At 38.4% G+C, this 20,383-nt stretch overlaps 1 protein-coding gene across 1 annotated transcript in view; it reads right to left on the bottom strand.

Annotated features, from left to right (window-relative positions):
- Nucleotides 1–584: 584 nt before the first annotated feature.
- Nucleotides 585–20,383, bottom strand: part of LOC129854250 (integrin alpha-M-like) — a 66,082-nt gene continuing 46,283 nt past the window's right edge. The window contains exons 24-30 of the mRNA XM_055921071.1: nt 17,099–17,177; nt 16,905–17,003; nt 9,932–10,012; nt 9,174–9,284; nt 8,937–9,050; nt 8,518–8,628; nt 585–3,668 (exon numbers count right to left, since the gene is read on the bottom strand). Coding sequence (XP_055777046.1) covers nt 3,576–3,668; nt 8,518–8,628; nt 8,937–9,050; nt 9,174–9,284; nt 9,932–10,012; nt 16,905–17,003; nt 17,099–17,177 — 688 coding nt within the window. The 3' untranslated portion in view covers nt 585–3,575. The remainder of the gene's footprint in view (nt 3,669–8,517; nt 8,629–8,936; nt 9,051–9,173; nt 9,285–9,931; nt 10,013–16,904; nt 17,004–17,098; nt 17,178–20,383) is intronic.

Below are 20,383 nucleotides of genomic sequence, written 5' to 3'. Positions count from 1 at the left end.
AGGGCTATTTGACTAAGAAGGAGAGTGCTGCATCAGATGACCTGGCCTCCACAATCACCTGACCTCAACCAAATTGAGATGAGTTGGACCACAGAGTGAAGGAAAAGCAGCCAACAAGTGCTAAGCATGTGTAGGAACTCCTTCAAGACTGTTGGAAAAGCATTCCAGGTGAAGTTGGTTGAGAGAATTTGAAGAACAATTTTAAGAATCTCAAATATAAATTATATTTCGATTCGTTAAACACTTTTTTGGTTACTACATGATTACTACATGATACATGATGTGTTATTTCATAGTTTTCATGTCTTCACTATTATTCTACAATGTAGAAAATAGTAAAAATAAAGAAAAGCCTTTGAATGAGTAGATATGTCCAAACTTTTGACTGGTACTGTATGTAAATGTGATATTTCAGTTTTTTTTATTTTAAACATTTGATAAAATTTCCAAAAAACTGTTTTTGCTTCATCATGGTGGTTATCGTGTGTAGAGTTATGAGGGGAAAATGTATGTAACACATTTTAGAACAAAGCTGTAACGTAACAAAATATGAAAAAAGTAAAAGGGTCTGAATACTTTCCAAATGCACTGTATACTTTTAATTAATGAAGCCATGTTAAGCATCAGTTGTACAGCTGTAAAGTACACAACGAACATAAGCTACCATACATTCTATTCTTTAACTGATGTTGTCTGTTAAATATAATAATTGTATATTGTTAAATCAAACTAAGTGTGAAAATGATTATTTATCATAAATGCAAGAAATGTTTAGCTTTTTTTGGCAGTTAGTTCATTTTGTAGAAATATTTACATTTATTTTCATGTTTGGTATGTTTCAATAAACTAAACTAACTCATGACATGTACTGTAAGCTCTAAGCTATTGCGAATTCATCCCCTATCATTGTGCAAATTGGAAACCAAAGATCATGTCCATAATTCCCTCCAAAAATGAATCCAATCTTCCAACAGATGGATATCTTGCCATTTGGAATATTGGATTCATTCATTTTTGGAGGGAATTATGAACATGATCATTGGTTTCCCAGTAGCACAAGGATAGGGGATGAATTTAAAGCAAGCTATCTAGTTACTGTGTCTATTAAATGTGAAGAACAATAAAAAAAAACATTTACTATGTAGCACAATGTCTGTGCCATACAAATACCAGAAGTTTTCATAAGAAATTTTAAAATTCAATTAAAGCTGCAAGATTCCTAATTTAAAACTGCAATATGTAACTTTTTGGGCGACCTGACCAAATTCACATAGAAAAGTGAGTTATAGATCTGTCATTATCATTGAAAGCAAGTCTAAGAAGTGGTATATGTGTTCTATGTGCGCTATTTCTTTGCGTCCCGTTCTTAAGCGTCGTTTTTGCATCTTTTACTTTCAGTTTTGTAAACAAGCTTCAAACATCTGAAATTACAATATTTTTTTATACATGTTTTTTACACCTGAATTAAGATGTTATTGCTGTAAAATGCCATTTGGGATTCAACCTCTACTGGGATTTGAACTTACAACCTTCTGGTTGCCAGTGACCTGAAATGTTCTGCTTTTTGGGCATGGCAGTGATTGGCCACAGATTTATTGGGTAGAATACATTTCTGCATTTGCTAAAGGTTTCTCAGACTGTTCTAAATCATCTATAATTATTATATATTACAGTAAACACTGGCTACTGAGTAGCAGTAAAAATACAGTAAATATACAATTTTCAAATCTTTAGATTTGAAAAAAAAATTCCATACATATTAAAATGTGAATGAAATTGAAATTGTATCTTTCAAATGGTACCACAAACATGGTTCCGGGTCCACCCATCAAATAATGTTGACTTGAATGGGAATATCCATTATTCTAAATTCTGTTGTCAATCTTCCATAGGAAACCTATTGAAATCCCAGAAATATAGATAATAGAATAGACATTCCCATTCAAGTTAACATTCAACAGGGCTGGACCAGTGGCCATCTTTTTGGTAATAATGGGAAGTTAAAATGTTAATTCAATTAAAATGTCAATGGTGTACCAGCTTAAATGCAGTGGTCAAAAGGCATAGGCCCATTCTATGAATACTATGTATATGATTGAAATGAAACCCACACTGTATTCAACAGTATGCTGTGTCTCAACTGATGGTGGGCACAATTTAAACACCTCAGATTATGTTTTATGTACAACAGGTTCTAAGATGCAAATTATGTGAGAAAAACATTTTAGTTTAAGGATTTTTTTTTTATAGTTGACAAATACTTTTTTTCTAGAAATTATAAAATAGTTTGATAACCCTGTTAATATGTTCCCAAATTATATCAAACTCAAACGTTTATATTTTTCAGTGATGAAGATATGGATGTCTCATTGTAGGCTGGGGTATGAAAAATGGGTCAACTTTGAGCACCTCCAGAATGTTTTTCAATTCAGGTCCAAAAAGTAGTTTCTGACCACTTATATAATGGGCAAACATGTATGGAATATTTTGTTCAAATCAAAAGGGGTGCAGTCAAAAAGTGACTGAATGTGGGTCAACCCTACTGTCAACCCATAAATTATGTTGTAATCAGATTGATTCTGTGAAACTACAGTAACCTAAAAACACACACTACAAACTTCAGCTAACTTTAGTCATTGTTAGCTAACAATCAATGGAAGTGATAGGGGCAATTGTGCAAAGGATTTAAAATGGCCAAATCACCCTTTACTGCATGCATTATTACAGAACCATGCCCCCTACCACTTCCATTTTTTTTATCACTTCAAATGGCCTCAAATAAACAAATAAAACAAAAAGGTTTATTTAAATGTATGTTGCCATATAGAAACACTGTGCGACAACGGTATTACTCTGCAACTACTAATATCATGAATAATTGGGTTTTTTAATAAAAATGAGGTGTTTGAATTATAATTGTATTGTTTTATTCCTTCACACTTTCTGAAAATATGTTTTCTTTAAAAAAGTATTCAATCTAGCCCTATTATATATTTATGTAATGGATATTATAATATTATACATATAAAAATAATTGTATTAGCCATGCATGTGTAAATAAAGTTGTATGTTATCTTGGCCATATGTTATCTTTTTGGGGGGAGGGGGGAGATGTAAAGATGATTGTTTTATGAGAATCATTTATGGAGCAAATTAATAACTAGCTCTTAGCTAGTTATTTGCGTGGTAGCTAGTTATTATCTAGTTAAAAGGCCATGGTGTATTTTTTCATTTAGGGAAGTAAGGGGGCAAAGAGAAATGATATGTTGCCACATGGTAACATTATGCGGTAATGGTTTATTAACTTACGAAAAACCAACTATGAAGTTGATTTGGCCCGTAACATTTCTAAATTGCACGATTGCATCTATCACTAGCATCGTTTTTTTGTTAGCAGTGGCTCAAGTTATCTGAAGTTTGTAGTAGATTTACAGAAAACCGAACCATGGATTACTGTTTTTCCTGACCCATAGATTACTTTTTCGGTGAGGAACCATCTAACATCAAGTTGTAAAATCTTGAACTTCCCCTTCAATAATTGTACACACTCAGTGAGCAAGTCCAATTGTTTGCTGTTATTCAGGCGAGGCAGCTTCTCCATCAGCCCCTGGTCCATCTTCTGATGTATCCTGCATCATCTGCTTCAACTGGCTTTTGAAAAACCCAGCCTGAGAGAAAGAGACATGTGTAGAGAGAGATTATTACGTTTTTTAACAGTTTTTTGGCAAATGTATTGCATAGTAAGAGTATAAGAATGTGTACTACATATTAGATTCCTGCATCGGGCCAGGTACCCACTGTTCCCTTGGAGTAGGGCACTGTCTATTATTGGTGCTGAAACGTTCTAATTTGTACACGTGCAGAGGCGTTCACAACTGAACCTTTCATTCACCATACGCTGGCCATATAATTTGCGTTTGGCTGGTAAAGTTTACAAGATTTTTGCAGGCTATATTCAATTCTGGCAATACTTTATTTAAGTTTCAATTAAACAATTTGATAACCAAAACAATTTTGCCTGCAAAGGTTTTGAGTTGTTATAAATTAAAAAACTGTATTTTTCCCGCAATTGATCATCTTTTTCAACTAAATAAATAACATAAACATAGTAGGTTAGTAGACCCAGCTACTAGACTGAACTTGGTTACACAACTAACAGAGGACGATGATAACCCAACATAAAAACAAAAACATGTTGCTGGCTGGCCCGTGTCTCGGATATTTGATGAGGAGGAGAGGAGATATGCTGGATGGAGCAGATGAGCCTTTTACTATATAAGCAGGCCATTTTTCAAAGCGATTGAGTTATCAATGTGCCACATTGTGAAATAAAAATAAATAATTTGTATGGTTTCCTTTATCCAATGGTTAAATAGACATGCAGACAAATAAGAAAATCAATAGGCTTACTGACGGGAGTAAAAAAATGTATTAAAAAAAATGTATGCAATTTGGCAGGTTCACAGATAATCTCTCGGAACAATTCTTTGTAGGTGGGTCGATTTGTGGAGAACAATCTGTCCTGGTGTCGGGTGGGTATCGGAGTTGTGGCAGGCGTGGGGCGGGTGTGGCTCCAAAAAACGGACCCATGCAGAACTCTACTGTATACAGTGCCTTCAGAAAGTATTCACACCCATTGACCTTTTCCACACTTTGTTGTGTTACAGCCTAAAATGTATTACATTGTCACTGGCCTACACATAATACCCCATAATGTCAAAGTGGAATCATGTTTTTCAAAAATTTTACAAGCTGAAATGTTTTCAGTCAATAAGTATTTAACCCCTCTGCTATGGCAGGCCTAATTAAGTTCAGGAGTACACATTTGCTTCACAAGTCACATACTAAGTTGCATGGACTTATGTGTGCAATAGCAGTGTCTAACATGATTTTTGAGGTAGTCATTTTTGAATGACTATCTCATCTCTGTACCCCACACATACAATTATCTGTAAGGTCCCTCAGTCGAGCATTGAATTTCAAGCATAAAGACCAGGGAGGTTTTCCAATGCCTTGCAAAGAAGGGCACCTATCGGTAGATGGGTAAACATAAAAAATCTGACATTGAATATTCTTTTGAGCATGGTGAAGTTATTAATTACACTTTGGATGGTGTATCAATACACCCAGGAATGTAGAAAACCGCTCAGGGATTTCACCATGAGGCCAATGGTGACTTTAAAACAGTTACAGAGTTTAATGGCTGTGATAGGAGAAAACTGAGGATGGGTCAACAACATTGTAGTTACTACACAATACGAACCTAAAGGACAGAGGGAAAAGAAGGAAGCCTGTACATAATACAAATATTCCAAAGCATGCATCCTGTTCGCAACAAGGCACTAAAGTAAAACTGCAAAATAATTTGGCAAAGCAATTAACTTTTTGTCCTGAATACAAAGTGTTATGTTTGGGGCAAATCCAATACAACACATTACTGAGTGAGTACCACTCTCCATATTTTCATGCATAGTGGTGGCTGCATCATGTTATGGGTATGCTTGTAATCGTTAAGGACTGGGTATCTTTTCAGGATAAAAAATAAACGTAATGGAGCTAAGCACAAGCAAAATCCTAGTGGAGACCTGGTTCAGGCTGCTTTCCACCAGACACTGGGAGATTAATCCCCCTTTCAGCAGGACAATAACCTAAAACACAAGGTCAAATCTACACGAGTTGCTTAGTAAGAAGACAGTGAATATTTCTGAGTGGCAGAGTTTCAGTTTTGATTGAAATCTACTTGAAAATCTATGGCAAGACATCAAAATGGGTGTCTAGCAATAATCAACAACCAATTTGACAGAGCTTGAAGAATTTTGAAAATAATAATGGGCAAAGGTTGCACAATCCAGGTGTAGAAAACTCTTAGAAACGTACTGTAATGTCTTCTTCCAACTCACACTCTTAAACACGTAGATCCCCTGAACGCAGCTCACTTTCCAGCCTACTTGAAAAGCCTCCGCGATATGCAACTTTTCAGGGAAGTCAGGAACCAATATACTCAGTCAGTTAGGAAAGCTAAGGTTAGCTTTTGCAAACAGAAATTTGATTCCTGTAGCACTAATTCCAAAAAGTTTTGGGACACTGTAAAGTCCATTGAGAATAAGAGTACCTCCTCCCAGCTGCCCACTGCACGTAGAATAGGAAACACTGTCACCACTGATAAATCTACGATAATCGATAATTTTAATAAGAACAATTCCACGGCTGGCCACACTTTCCACCTGGCTACCCCTACCATGGCCAACATCTCAGCAACCCCTGCAGCAACTTCAGAGTTCAGTGTGTCAAATCGGAGGGCCTGTTGTCCGAACCTCTGGCTGTCTCTATAGGGGTGCCACAGGGTTCAATTATCGGGCCGACTCTTTTCTCTGTATATATCAATGATGTCACTCTTGCTGCTGGTGATTCTCTGATCCACCTCTACGCAGACGACACCATTCTGTATACATCTGGCCCTTCTTTGGACACTGTGCTAACAAACCTCCAAACAAGCTTCAATGTCATACAACACTCCTTCCGTGACCTCCAATTGCTTTTAAATCCTAGTAAAACTAAGTGTATGCTCTTCAACTGATTGCTGCCCGCATCCTCCCGCCCGACTAGCATCACTACTCTGGACGGTTCTGACCTAGAATATGTGGACAAGTACAAATACCTAGGTGTCTGGCTAGACTGTAAACTCTCCTCCCAGACTCACATTAAGCATCTCCAATCCAAAATTAAATCTAGAATTGGCTTGCTATTTCGCAACAAAGCCTCCTTCACTCATGCCGCCAAACATACCCTCATAAAACTGACTATCCTACCGATCCTTGACTTCGGCGATGTAATTTACAAAATAGCCTCCAACACTCTACTCAGCAAACTGGATGTAGTCTATCACAGTGCCATCCGTTTTATCACCAAAGCCCCATATACTACCCACCACTGCGACCTGTATGCTCTCGTTGGCTGGTCCTCACTACATAGCCGTCGGCAAACCCACTGGCTCCAGGTAACCTATAAGTCTTTGCTAGGTAAAGCCCCGCCTTATCTCAGCTCACTAGTCACCATAGCAACACCCACCCGTAGCACATGTTCCAGCATGCATTTTGCACTGGTCATCCCCAAAGCCAACACTTCCTTTGGCCGCCTTTCCTTCCAGTTCTCTACTGCCAATGACTAGAACGAATTGCAACAATCTCTGAAGCTGGAGTCTTATATCTCCCTCCCTAACTTTAAGCATCAACTGTCTGAGCAGCTTACCGATCACCGTACCTGTACACAGCCAATCTGTAAATAGCACACCCGTCTACCTTATCCCCATGATATTACTTACCCGCTTGCTCTTTGCACCCCAGTATCTCTATTTGCAAATTCATCATCTGCACATCTATCACTCCAGAATTAATGTTAAATTGTAATTATTTTCGCCTCTAGGGCCTATTTATTGCCTTCCTCCCTACATTTGAACACACTGTACATAGATTTTTCTATTTTTCTTTTGTGTTATTGACTGTACGTTTGTTTGTGTAACTCTGTGTTGTTGTTTTTGTCGCACTGCTTTCCTTTATCTTGGCCAGGTCGCAGAGAACTTGTTCTCAACTGGCCTACCTGGTTAAATAAAGGTGAAATATATATATATATTTTTTTAAATACTTTCCAGCTCATACTCTCAAACACATAGATCCCCTGAACGCAGCTCACTCTCCAGATCCCAATCACCTGAATTCTGATCACCTGTTCACACACCTGTATGTCATTATCACACACTATTTAGTTCAGTTCTTCGCACCCCATCATTGTGAGGTATTGTTTGTTTTGTTTTTTTCCCTTAATTTAAATCCTCCCGTGTATGGTAGTGAGGCAGGCAAAAACTAACGACGCCTTTTGCCTATTCCCTGCCTGTACTTTCGGATTTCATGTTATCAACCTATTGTCTGATCTCCCGGACGACTTTACTAGACTTTTCCCTGCCTGTACTGTTGCCTTTTTGGACCCCCTGTGTATGACCTTCTGCCTGCCCCTGGACCCAGCTACCTGCCACCTGTGGTCCTTTACAAATAAACAGCTTGAAACCAGCTCTCTGTCTCCCATCGTGTTCATTACACATACCCAGAACGATTCACAGCTGTAATTGCTACCAAAGGTGCTTCGACAAAGTATTGACTCAGCGGTGTGAATACTTAACTAAAGTATATATTTCTCTATTTAATTTTCAATACATTTCCAAAAAAATCTAAAAACATATTTGCACTTATGGGGTATTGTGTGTAGATGGGTGAGATATTTTTTCATTTAATACATTTTTGAATTCAGGCTGTAACACAACAAAATGTGGAATGAGTTGAGGGGTATGAATACTTTCTGAAGGCATTGTATGCTGTACATGGGACATTACATGGATATGAAAACGACCCTGGTTTTAGAACTACTTAATATAAAATGGTGATGTACAAGAAGCCTTTGACTATACTGTAGATATTCAACATATGTGAGTGAAATTGATAATACCAAATATGTAATGAATATTACCTTATAAAGCCCAGCTGTGATCAAAGCTAACAGCAGCAGACCTCCCACAACACCCCCAATGACCGCCTTTGTGAGGTCAACCTCAGGATACACCTCCACCTGAGTTTCAATCTGAGGATGACAAATGCATGTATTTTCAACTGAAGCTAAATTAAGTTATCAATCTTACTGGGCGGCAGGGTTGGAGTCAATTTCAAATTGAAGGCAGTCAATTCAGGAAGTAAACTGAAATTCCAATTCAATAAGTAAAACATTTTAATATGATTTTTTATAACTTTGCAATAAGCTGGAAAGGAGAAGCTGGTTATGCCAAACGTTTTCACATTTGGATTTTAAATTCAATTCACTCCCTGAATTGACTGATTTCAATTCGAATCAACCCCAACCCTGATTTGAGGAGATAACATCTAAAAGGCTACCTTTTGTATAGGTGGGTTATTTTTGGAGTCCGAAGAATAATAGATGTATTGGTTTCTGTCATAATCTACAGTGGCACTGCTGACCAAGTTGAACTGGGCAGACTCCAGACCAATCTGAGAGCAGAGAGAAAGAGCGAGGAATGTTAGTAAGGAGATATGTACTGTAAATTAGCACAGCTAGCATTGGGGGAAAATACTGTATACAATTATCCATACCTCCATCCTTTCATTTATTACCTGTTCTATCCATCCAGAGCTGAGGTTACCAGTGATGTTGTAAGAGTTACGATCCAAATTTCTAATGAAGCTTTTGCACATGAACACCCCACACTTTGCGACAGAGCAGTCCTGTAGGATAGGGGGAAGATAAAATGATTGTGATCACTTTTGAACTAATGACAATCTAACACATTAATATAATAGAATACATTATTTACTATTAACCCATGAATAAGCATTACAACTATTTATAAATGCATTATAGTTGTTAAGCATTTACAACATTCCTTATCATTTATAAAGCATTCATACTCCTTTATGAACAATTTACAATGGGTTATTCATGAGTTATAAAGTGTAACACAAATTAAACATGTTAAAAGTCACATTTTAAAAGGTTGTGAATACCTTTTCTTAATTAAGTTTGCCTTCATACAGAATCAGGCAACTACCTAAATGTAATTCTGTTTACATTTAACAGCATTTCTAGACACAGCAAATCTGTAACAACACCTGTAACAACACTTGGCTTTAACATCTAAAAAATTCTAGGATATATGTTTTGCCATAAGATTATGTGTCGAGACATGTAATTAAATAAACAATCTATTTGCAGAAAACCTGTCATTACTACTGTTCGTGACACTCAATGCAAGTTGGTGTTAGGTGTGACCGTTAGCTGGCCTCTTAAAATTGCAATACCAGGAAATTGAGAAATATTATTTCAAATAGAAGTGGATGGCATTATAAAACAGAAATGGGCTAGCACTATTCACCACAGCGTGATTTTTCTGCAGCCTGTCCACAAACTCTGTGGCAGTAGGTTCTTCATCCTTGTGTCTTTGACAACCTTGAATCTGAAACACAAAAGTTTCCTGTCAATTCCAATCATCACAAAACTGAAATAAAACTTGCAATTTCCACTTTCTTGGTCCCATTTCTTGGGATTGAACATAGTGCTTACTTTACATTTGTACTATTTGTGCATGTATCATTACTAATTTATTTATACACTGAACAAAAATATAAACACAATATGTCAAGTGTTGGTCCAATGTTTCATGAGCTGAAATAAAAGATCCCAGAAATGTTACAAAAAGCAAAAAGTGTGCTCTTCACGGATGAATTCCGGTTTCAACTGTACCGGGCAGATGGCAGACAGAGTGTATTGCGTTGTGTAGGCGAGCGGTTTGCTGATGTCAATGTTGTGAACAGTGGGGTTATGGTATGGGCAGCCATAAGTTACAGACAATGAACACAATTGCATTTTATCAATGTCAATTTGAATGCTGAGATACTGTGACGAGATCCTGAGGCCCATTGTCGTGCTATTCATCTGCTGCCATTACCTCATGTTTCAGCATGATAATGCACGGCCCCATGTTGCAAGAATCTGTACACAATTCCTGGAAGCTCAAAATTTCCCAGTTCTTCCATGGCCTGCATACTCACCAGACATGTCACCCATTGAGCATGTTAGGGATGCTCTGGATCGACGTGTATGACAGCGTGTTCCAGTTCCCACCAATATCCTGCAACTTCACACAGCCATTGAAGAGGATTGGGACAACATTCCACAGGCCACAATCAACAGCCTGATCACCTCTATATGAAGGAGATCTGTCGCTCTGCATGAGGCTAATGGTGGTCACACCAGATACTAATATATAGATTAGGGCCTAATGAATTGATTTTAATTTACCAATTTCCTTATATGAGCTGTAAATCCGTAAAATCGTAGTTATTGTTGCATATTGCATTTATATTTTTGTTCAAAGTATATTTTAATTCCCCGTCATTAAGACACAGGATGCCCAACTGTTCCTCTACCCACAAGCAAGCATACAAGGCATTAACTCATTCCCCATTTGGCAAATCAGCTCATGACTCTGTACTCCTTCTTCTTGTTTACAAGCAGAAGCTCAAACAAGAAGTACCTGTGACTCGCTCTGTTGAGAAATGGTCATCAGAATCAGGGATTACGCTCCAGGACTGCTTTGTTAGCACTGCTTGCTTGGGATATGTTCCGAGAGTCCGCCGATAACTTCGATGAGCTAACCACCTCAACCTCAACCACCGCGTTGAATGGCAACAGCACCAACAGCACCATTGTAGAATAATAATGAAGACATCAGCACTTTGAAATAACACATATTTATTTTTACCTTTATTTAACTAGGCAAGTCAGTTAAGAACAAATTCTTTTTTTCAACGACGGCCTAGGAACAGTGCTTTGCCTTGTTAACTGCCTTGTTCAGGGGCAGAACGACAGATTTGTACCTTGTCAACTCGGGGATTCAAACTTGCAACCTTTCGTTTACTAGTCCAACGCTCTAACCACTAGGCTACCCTGCCGGCCCATATGGAATCATGTAGTAACAATTTAAAAAAAAATATATATTTTATATATTTAAGATTCTTCATATTTAAGATTCTTCAAAGTAACCACCCTTTGCCTTGATGACAGCTTTGCACACTCTTGGAATTCTCTCAACCAGCTTCAAGATGAAATTTTCCAACGGTCCTGAAAGAATTCCCACATATGCTAAGTACTTGTTAGCTGCTTTTCCTTCCTCTGCGGTCCAACTCATCTCAAACCATCTCAATTGGGTTGAGGTCAAGTGATTGTGGAGGCCAAGTCATCTGATGCAGCACTCATCACTCTCCTTGGTCAAATAGCCCTTACACAACCTGGAGGTGTGTTTTGGGTCATTGTCCTATTGAAAAACGAATGATAGTCCCACTAAGCCCTAACCAGATTGCTGTGGTAGCCATGCTGGTCAAGTCTGCCTTGAATTCTAAGTAAATCACAGACAGTGTCACCAGAAAAGCACCCCCACACTATCACACCTCCTCCTCCATGCTTCACGGTGGGAACCACACATGCGGAGATCATCCATTCACCTACTCTGCGTTTTACAAAGACACGGCGGTTGGAACCAAACATCTCAGATTTGGACACATCAGACCAAAGGACAAATTTCCACCGGTCTAATGTCCATTGCTTGTGTTTCTTGGTCCAAGCAAGTCTCTTCTTCTTATTGGTGTCCTTTAGCAGTGTTTTCTTTGCAGAAATTCGACCATGAAGGCCTGATTCACGCAGTCTCCTCTGAACAGTTGATGTTGAGATGTGTCTGTTACTTGAACTCTGTGAAGCATGTATTTGGGCTGCAACCTGAAGAGCAGTTAACTTTAATGAACTTAATCTCTGCAGCAGAGGTAACTCTGGGTCTTTGTTTCCCGTGGCGGTCCTCATGAGAGCAAGTTTCATCTTAGCGCTTGATGGTTTTTGCGACTGCACTAGAAGAAACTTTAAAAGTTCTTGAAATTGTCCGCATTGACTGACCTTCATGTCTTTAAGTAATGATGGACTGTCGTTTCTCTTTGCTTATTTGAGATGTTCTTGCCATAATATGGACTTGGTCTTTTACCAAATAGGGATAGCTTCTGTATACTACCCCTATCTTGTCACAACACAACTGATTGGCTCAAATACATTAAGAAGGAAACAAGGCACACCTGTTAATTTAAATGCATTCTAGGTGACTACATCATGAAGCTGGTTGAGAGAATGTAAAGAGTGTGCAAAGCTGTCATCAAGGCAAATATAAAATACAACAAATAAAGAAAAACCCTGGAATGAGTAGGTGTGTCCAAACTTTTGACTGGTACTGTTAATATACATTTGAAGTCGGAAGTTTACATACACCTTAGCCAAATACATTTAAACTCAATTTTTCACAATTCCTGACATATAATCCTAGTAAGAATTCCCTGTCTTAGATCAGTTAGGATCACCACTTTATTTTAAGAATGTGAAATGTCAGAATAATAGTAGAGAGAATTATTTATTTCAGCTTGTATTTCTTTCATCACATTCCCAGTGGGTCAGAAGTTTACACACACTCAATTAGTATTTGGTAGCATTGCCTTTAAATTGTTGAACTTGGGTCAAACTTTTCAGGTAGCCTTCCACAAGTTTCCCACAATAAGTTGGTTGAATTTTGGCCCATTCCTCCTGACAGAGCTGATGTAACTGCTTCAGGTTTATAGGCCTCCTTGCTCGCACACGCTTTTTCAGTTCTGCACACACATTTTCAAAAGGGTTGAGGTCAGGGCTTTGTGATGGCCACTCCAAGACCTTGACTTTGTTGTCCTTGACCCATTTTGCCATAACGTTGGAAGTATGCTTGGGGTCATTGTCCTTTTGGAAGACCCATTTGCGACCAAGCTTTAACTTCCTGACTGATGTCTTGAGATGTTGCTTCAATATATCCACATAATTTTCCTTACCTCATGATGCCATCTATTTTGTGAAGTGTACCAGTCCCTCCTGCAGCAAAGCACCCCCACAACATGATGCTGCCACCCCGTGCTTCACGGTTGGGATAGTGTTCTTCGGCTTGCAAGCATCCCCCTTTTTCCTCCAAACATAAGGATAGTCAATATGGCCAAACAGTTCTATTTTTGTTTCATCAGACCAGATGACATTTCTCCAAAGAGTACGATCTTTGTCCCCATATGCAGTTGCAAACCGTAGTCTGGCTTTTTTATGGCGGTTTTGGAGCAGTGGCTTCTTCTTTGCTGAGCGGCCTTTCAGGTTGTCGATATAGGACTCGTTTTACTGTCGATATAGATACGTTTGTACCTGTTTCCTCCAGCATCTTCAAAGGTATTTTGCTGTTGTTCTGGGATTGATTTGCACTTTTTGCACCAAAGTACGTTCATCTCTAGGAGACTGAGCGGTATGACGGCCGCGTGGTCCCATGCTGTTTATACTTGCGTACTATTGTTTGTACAGATGAACGTGGGACCTTCAGGCGTTTGGAAATTGCTCCCAAGGATGAACCAGACATGTGGAGGTCTACAATTTTTTTCTGACTGATTTCTTTTGATTTTCCCATGATGTCAAGCAAAGAGGCACTGAGTTTGAAGGTAGGCCTTGAAATACATCTACAGGTACACCTCCAATTGACTCAGATTATGTCAGTTAGCCTATCAAAAGCTTCTAAAGCCATGACATCATTTTCTGGAATTTTCCAAGCAGTTTAAAGGCACAGTCAACGTAGTGTATGTAAACTTCTGACCCACTGAAATTGTGATACAGTGAATTAATTATAAGTGAAATAATCTGTCTGTAAACAATTGTTGGAAAAATTACTTGTGTCATGCACATAGATGTCCTAACCGACTTGCCAAAACTATAGTTTGTTAACAAGACATTTGTGGAGTGTTTGAAAAATGAATTTTAATGACTCCAACCTAAGTGTATATAATCTTCCGACTTCATCTGTATATATATATACTGTATATATATATATATATATATATATATATATATATATATATATATATATATATATATATATATATATACACACACTACCGTTTAGAAGTTTAGGTTCACTCCTTGTTTTGAAAGAAAAGCAATTTTTTTGTCCATTAAAGTAACATCAAATTGATCAGAAATATAGTGTAGAGATTGTTAATGTTGTAAATGACTATTGTAGCTGGAAATAGCAGATTTATTATGGACTATCTACATAGCCGTACGAGGCCCATTATCAGCAACCATCACTCCTGTGTTCCAATGGCACGTTGTGTTAGCTAATTCAAATGTATCATTTTTAAAGGCTAACTGATCATTAGAAAACCCTTTTGCAATTATGTTAGCACAGCTGATAACGTTTGTCCTGATTAAAGAAGCAATAAAACTGGCCTTCTTCAGACTAGTTGAGTATCTGGAGCATCAGCATTTCTGGGTTCGATTACAGGCTCAAAATGGCCAGAAACAAATACATTTCTTCTGAATCTTGTCAGTCAATTCTTGTTTTGAGGAATGAAGGCTATTCCATGCGAGAAATTGGCAATAAACCAAACATCTCGTACAATGCTGTGTACTACTCCCTTCACAGAACAGCACAAGCAGGCCCTAACCAGAATAGAAAGAGGAGTGGGAGATGCCGGTGCACAACTGCGTAAGAGGACAAGTACATTAGAGTGTCTAGTTTGAGGAACAGATGCCTCACAAGTCCTCAACGGGCAGCTTCATTAAGTAGTACCTGCAAAACACCAGTCTCAACATCAACGGTGTAGAGGCGACTCCGGGATGCTGGCCTTCTAGGCAGAGTTCCTCTGTCCAGTGTCTGTGTTCTTTTGCCCATCTCAATCTTATCGTTTTATTGGCCAGTCTGAGATATGGCTTTTTCTTTGCAACTCTGCCTAGAAGGCCAGCATCCCGGAGTCGCCTCTTCAATGCTGATGTTGAGACTGGTGTTTTGCGGGTACTATTTACACACAATATCCCGTAATGACAAAGTGAAAACAGGTTTTAAGAAATGTTTGCAAATGTATAAAAAAAACAGAAATACTTTATTTACATAAGTATTCATACCCTTTGCTATGAGACTTGAAATTGAGCTCAGGTGCATCCTGTTTCCATTGATCATGCTTGAGATGCTTCTACAACTTGATTGCAATCCACCTGTGGTAAATTCAATTGATTGGACATGATTTGGAAAGGCACCACTGTTGACAATGTATGTCAGAGCAAAAACCAAGCCGTTTTTCGGTCGAAGGAATTGTCTGTAGCGCTCAGGATTGTGTCGAGGCGCAGATCTTGGGAAGGGTACCCAAAACATTTCTGCAGCATTGAAGGTCCCCAACTTCACAGTGGCTTCCATCATTCTTAAATGGAAGAAATTTGTCACCACCAAGACTCTTGCAAGAGCAATCGGGGGAGAAGGGCCTTGGTCAGGGAGGTGACTAAGAACCCAAAGGTCACTCTGACAGAGCTTTAGAGTTTCTATGTGGAGATGGTAGAACCTTCCAGAATGACAACCATCTCTGCAGCACGACCAATCAGGCCTTTATGGTGGAGCTGCCCGATGGAAGCCACTCCTTAGTAAAATGCACATGAGAATCATCTTGGAGTTTGCCAAAAGGCACCTAAAGGACTCTCAGACCATGAGAGACAAAATTATCTGGTCTTATGAAACCAAGATTGAACTCTTTGGCCTGAATGCCAAGCGTCACATCTGGAGGAAACCTGATACCCTCCCTACGGTTAAGCATGGTGGTGGCAGCATCATGCTGTGGGAAGTTTTTCCCCACAGGTGCGCCAAGCTTGTAGCATCATACCCAAGAAGACTCGAGGCTGTAATCGCTGCCAAAGGTGCTTCAACAAAGTACTGAGTGAAGGCTCTGAATACTTATGTGAATGTTATATTTCAGTTTCTTTTTATTATACATTTGCAAAAAAAAAAGAAAAAAGTTTTTGCTTAGTGATTATGGGGTATTGTATGTAGATTGATGAGGAAAAAAACAATTTAATACATTTTAGAATAAGGCTGTAATGTAACTGAATGTGGAAAAAGTCAAGGGATCTGAATACTTTCCGAATAGACTGTATCTACCAATCCCAGGCATTTTCAAAGTTTGAGACACTGAAAATCAAGACAACCTAGAGCCAAACTAGAACACTGGACAGCTAAACCAAATGTTTTTTTTCTGTCCAAGCTATAAAAAAAAAATTTGCTTTCACATTGTACTTTGCTAAATGAAGTACTGCAAATGTCTCTTCATTATCACTGTTCACCACTTACTCCCATTTTAACAGGGTGTAATTTACTCAATATTGAGAGATTAGACAAAGTTTACAATACCAGAAAGCTTCAATTCTCCTATTTTTTATCAGTAGCATAGGGTAGGGGGTGTTGTGATTCAAAAAATAGAATCCACTCTTCTCACCTGTATACCCTTTGGATCAGCCCAGATGTCTTTGTCACCAAGCTTCACTGGCACCTTGATTATCACAGTAATATTGAAGCCTCTTTCATAATTTTCAACCTGAGAAAGAAGGGGGTATTTTAACTTATGCTATACATTTCAGACATATTAAGTAAATGGCACATAAATACTGTGTATTAGTATATTATCCTTACCTCAAAGGATTGTTTCACATGTTTCTGCAAATCATTTTTCCCGGCAGTGAAATTAACATAACTCGTTGAATCTTCATTTCTAAATAAATGGGGGGAAGATTTAGTGGAGACAAATATTCCAAACAGCTGGGCTAGATTAAGCCTGAGTCATACAGTACCGGTCAAAAGTTTAAGAACACCTACTCATTCAAGGGATTTTCTTTATTTTTACTATTTTCTACATTGTCGAATAATAGTGAAGACATCAAAACTATGAAATAACACATATGGAATCATGTAGTAACCAAAAAAGTGTTAAACGAATCGAAATATAATTTATATTTGAGATTCTTCAAATGGTCACCCTTTGCCTTGATGACAGCTTTGCACACTCTTGGCATTATCTCAACCAGCTTCATGAAATAGTCAACTGGAATGCATTTCGATTAACTTCTTGCAACTATAGGGGGTGCTGTTTCAAATTAGCATAATTGTCTCTACAGATTAAACTGCCTAGTACTCAATTCTTGCTCGTACAATATGCATATTATTGTTATTATTGGATAGAAAACACTATCTAGTTTCTATAGCCGTTTGAATTATGTCTCTGAGTGGAACAGAACTCTTTCTACAGCGAAATCCATGACAGGTTTTGCGAAGGTCTGAGAGCGAAGCTCTGATCTCAGTTCAGTTTAAAGGCGTGTGTATATCCTATGGAACGACACGAACTGCACCCGCCTTCCCCTGGATGTCAGTAACCAATGAGAAGTGGAATGGGCTTCCTAGGTAGCTCTCAGAGGTTATAAAAGACCAAGGAGTGAGGTACGCCTTCTTTTCGACGTTGAACTTTACGCAGAGAGAGACCTCGGCATGCCATTTTCGAACGCTCAGTAATGAACTTTAGATATATCAGTCTGTAATTTAATTTGATATAGGTGTTAGAAACATCATAACGAAGCTATTTGAAACCGAGTTATATCAGATTATGCGAGTATATTGCTATTTTTCGGAATTTCCTCAGTATTGCGTATTGAGGATTTGGACACGTTAGCTAATGTTAGCAATTGTTAGCAATAGTTAGCTGCTATATCAGAAGTTGAATGCAACGTTTTACAACCAAGCAACGATTCTTTTGGACAAAAGTACCACTTGGCCAAGATTCCGATGGAAGCTCGTCGAAAAGTAAGAGCTATTTATGATGTTATTCCATTTTTATGTGGAAAAATGTAAACTCAATAATGGTAAATAGTGACGCCGTTATTGCGGCACTAGTCTGTCTGTAACGCACACTGTATGTCTAGTAACGTTAATTTTAAAAATCTAACTTAGCGGTTGCATTAATAACTAATGCATCTTTCATTTCATGGCCAACCTGTATTTTTTTAGTCAAGTTTATGAATAGTTTTCCATAAAAATAGTTGTATTATCATGATGCTGCCGGGCAGATTGCTTGAGTAGTTGGACAGTATTTCCATTGTGTAAGCACGATTTGTGCCGCTAAATATGCACATTTTCGATCAAACTCTATATGGATTGTGTAATATGATGTTACAGGGGTGTCATCTGAAGAATTCTGAGAAGGTTAGTGAAAAAATTAATATATTTTGGCAATGTTGACGTTATCGCTCTCTTTGGCTAGAATCTATGCTCTGGTAATGTTTGAACATGTGGTATGCTAATATAACGATTTATTGTGTTTTCGCTGTAAGACACTTAGAAAATCTGAAATATTGTCTGTATTCACAGGATCTGTGTCTTTCGATTAGTGTATGCTGTGTATTTTTACGAAATGTTTGATGATTAGTAATTAGGTAATACACGTTGCTCTATTTATTTATTCTAGTCCATTTGTGACGGTGGGTGCAATTGTAAACTATGAAATCTACCTGAAATATTCAAATTTTTCTAACAAAACCTATCCTATACCATAAATATGTTATCAGACTGTCATCTGATGAGGTTTTTTCTTGGTTAGTGGCTATCAATATCTTAGTTTAGCCGAATTGGTGATAGCACCTGATGGAGTAAGAAACTGATGGAGTTAGAAAAGTGGTGTCTTTTGCTAACGTGGTTAGCTAATAGATTTACATATTTTGTCTTCCCTGTAAAACATTTAAAAAATCTGAAATGGTGGCTTTATTCACAGGATCTGTATCTTTCATTAGGTGTCTTGGACTTGTGATTTAATGATATTTAGATGCTACTATTTAATTGTGACACTATGCTAGCGATGCTAATCAGTGTGGGGGGGGGGTGCTCCCGGATCCGGGGTAGAGGCTCGTTAGAGGTTAACAGGCCTAATAGTGCCTTCTTAAAAGTGAATTTGTGGAATTTCTTTCCTTCTTAATGCGTTTGAGCCCATCAGTTGTGTTGTGACAAGGTAGGGGGGTATACAGAAGATTGCCCTATTTGGTAAAATACCATATTATGGCAAGAACAGCTCAAATAAGGAAGGTGAAACAACAATCCATCATTACTTTAAGACATGAAGGTCAGTCAATACGGAACATTTCAAGAAAGTGCAGTCACAAAAACATTGAGCCCAATAATGAAACTGGCTCTCATGAAGACCACCACAGGAATGGAAGACCCAGAGTTACCTCTGCTGCAGAGGATAAGTTCATGAGAGTTATCAGCTCCAGAAATTGCAGCCCAAATAAATGCTTCGCAGAGTTCAAATAACAGACACATCTCAACATCAACTGTTCAGAGGAGACTGCGTGAATCAGGCATTCATGGTCGAATTGCTGCAAGAAAGCACTGCTAACGGACACCAATATGAAGAAGAGAATGGCTTGGGCCAAGAAACACGAGCAATGGACATTAGATCGGTGGAAATGTGTCCTTTGGTCTGGAGTCTGAATTTGAGATGTTGGGTTCCAACCGCCATGTCTTTGTGAGACACGGTGTTAGTGAATGGATAATCTCCACATGTGTATTTCCCACTGTGAAGCATGGAGGAGGAGGTGTTATGGTGTGGGGGTGCTTTGCTGGTGACACTGTCTGTGATTTATTTAGAATTGAAGGCACACTTAAACTGCATGGCTACCACAGCATTCTTCAGCGATACGCCATCCCATCTGGTTTGGGCTTAGTTGGAAATTTGTTTTCAACATGACAATGACCCGGCACACCTCCAGGCTGTGTAAGGTCTATTTTACCAAGAAGAAGAGTGATGGAGTGCTGCATCAGATGACCTTGCCTCCACAATCCCCCGACCTCAACCAAATTGAGATGGATTGGGATGAGTCGGACCGCAAAGTGAAGGAAATGCATGTGGGAACTCTTTCAAGACTGTTGGAAAAG

Source organism: Salvelinus fontinalis, chromosome 1 (genome assembly GCF_029448725.1).
Source record: "Salvelinus fontinalis isolate EN_2023a chromosome 1, ASM2944872v1, whole genome shotgun sequence".
NCBI classification, from domain to species: Eukaryota; Metazoa; Chordata; class Actinopteri; order Salmoniformes; family Salmonidae; genus Salvelinus; species Salvelinus fontinalis.
Note: the sequence above shows the minus strand (reverse complement) of the source record. Positions and strands in the feature narration are given on the sequence as shown.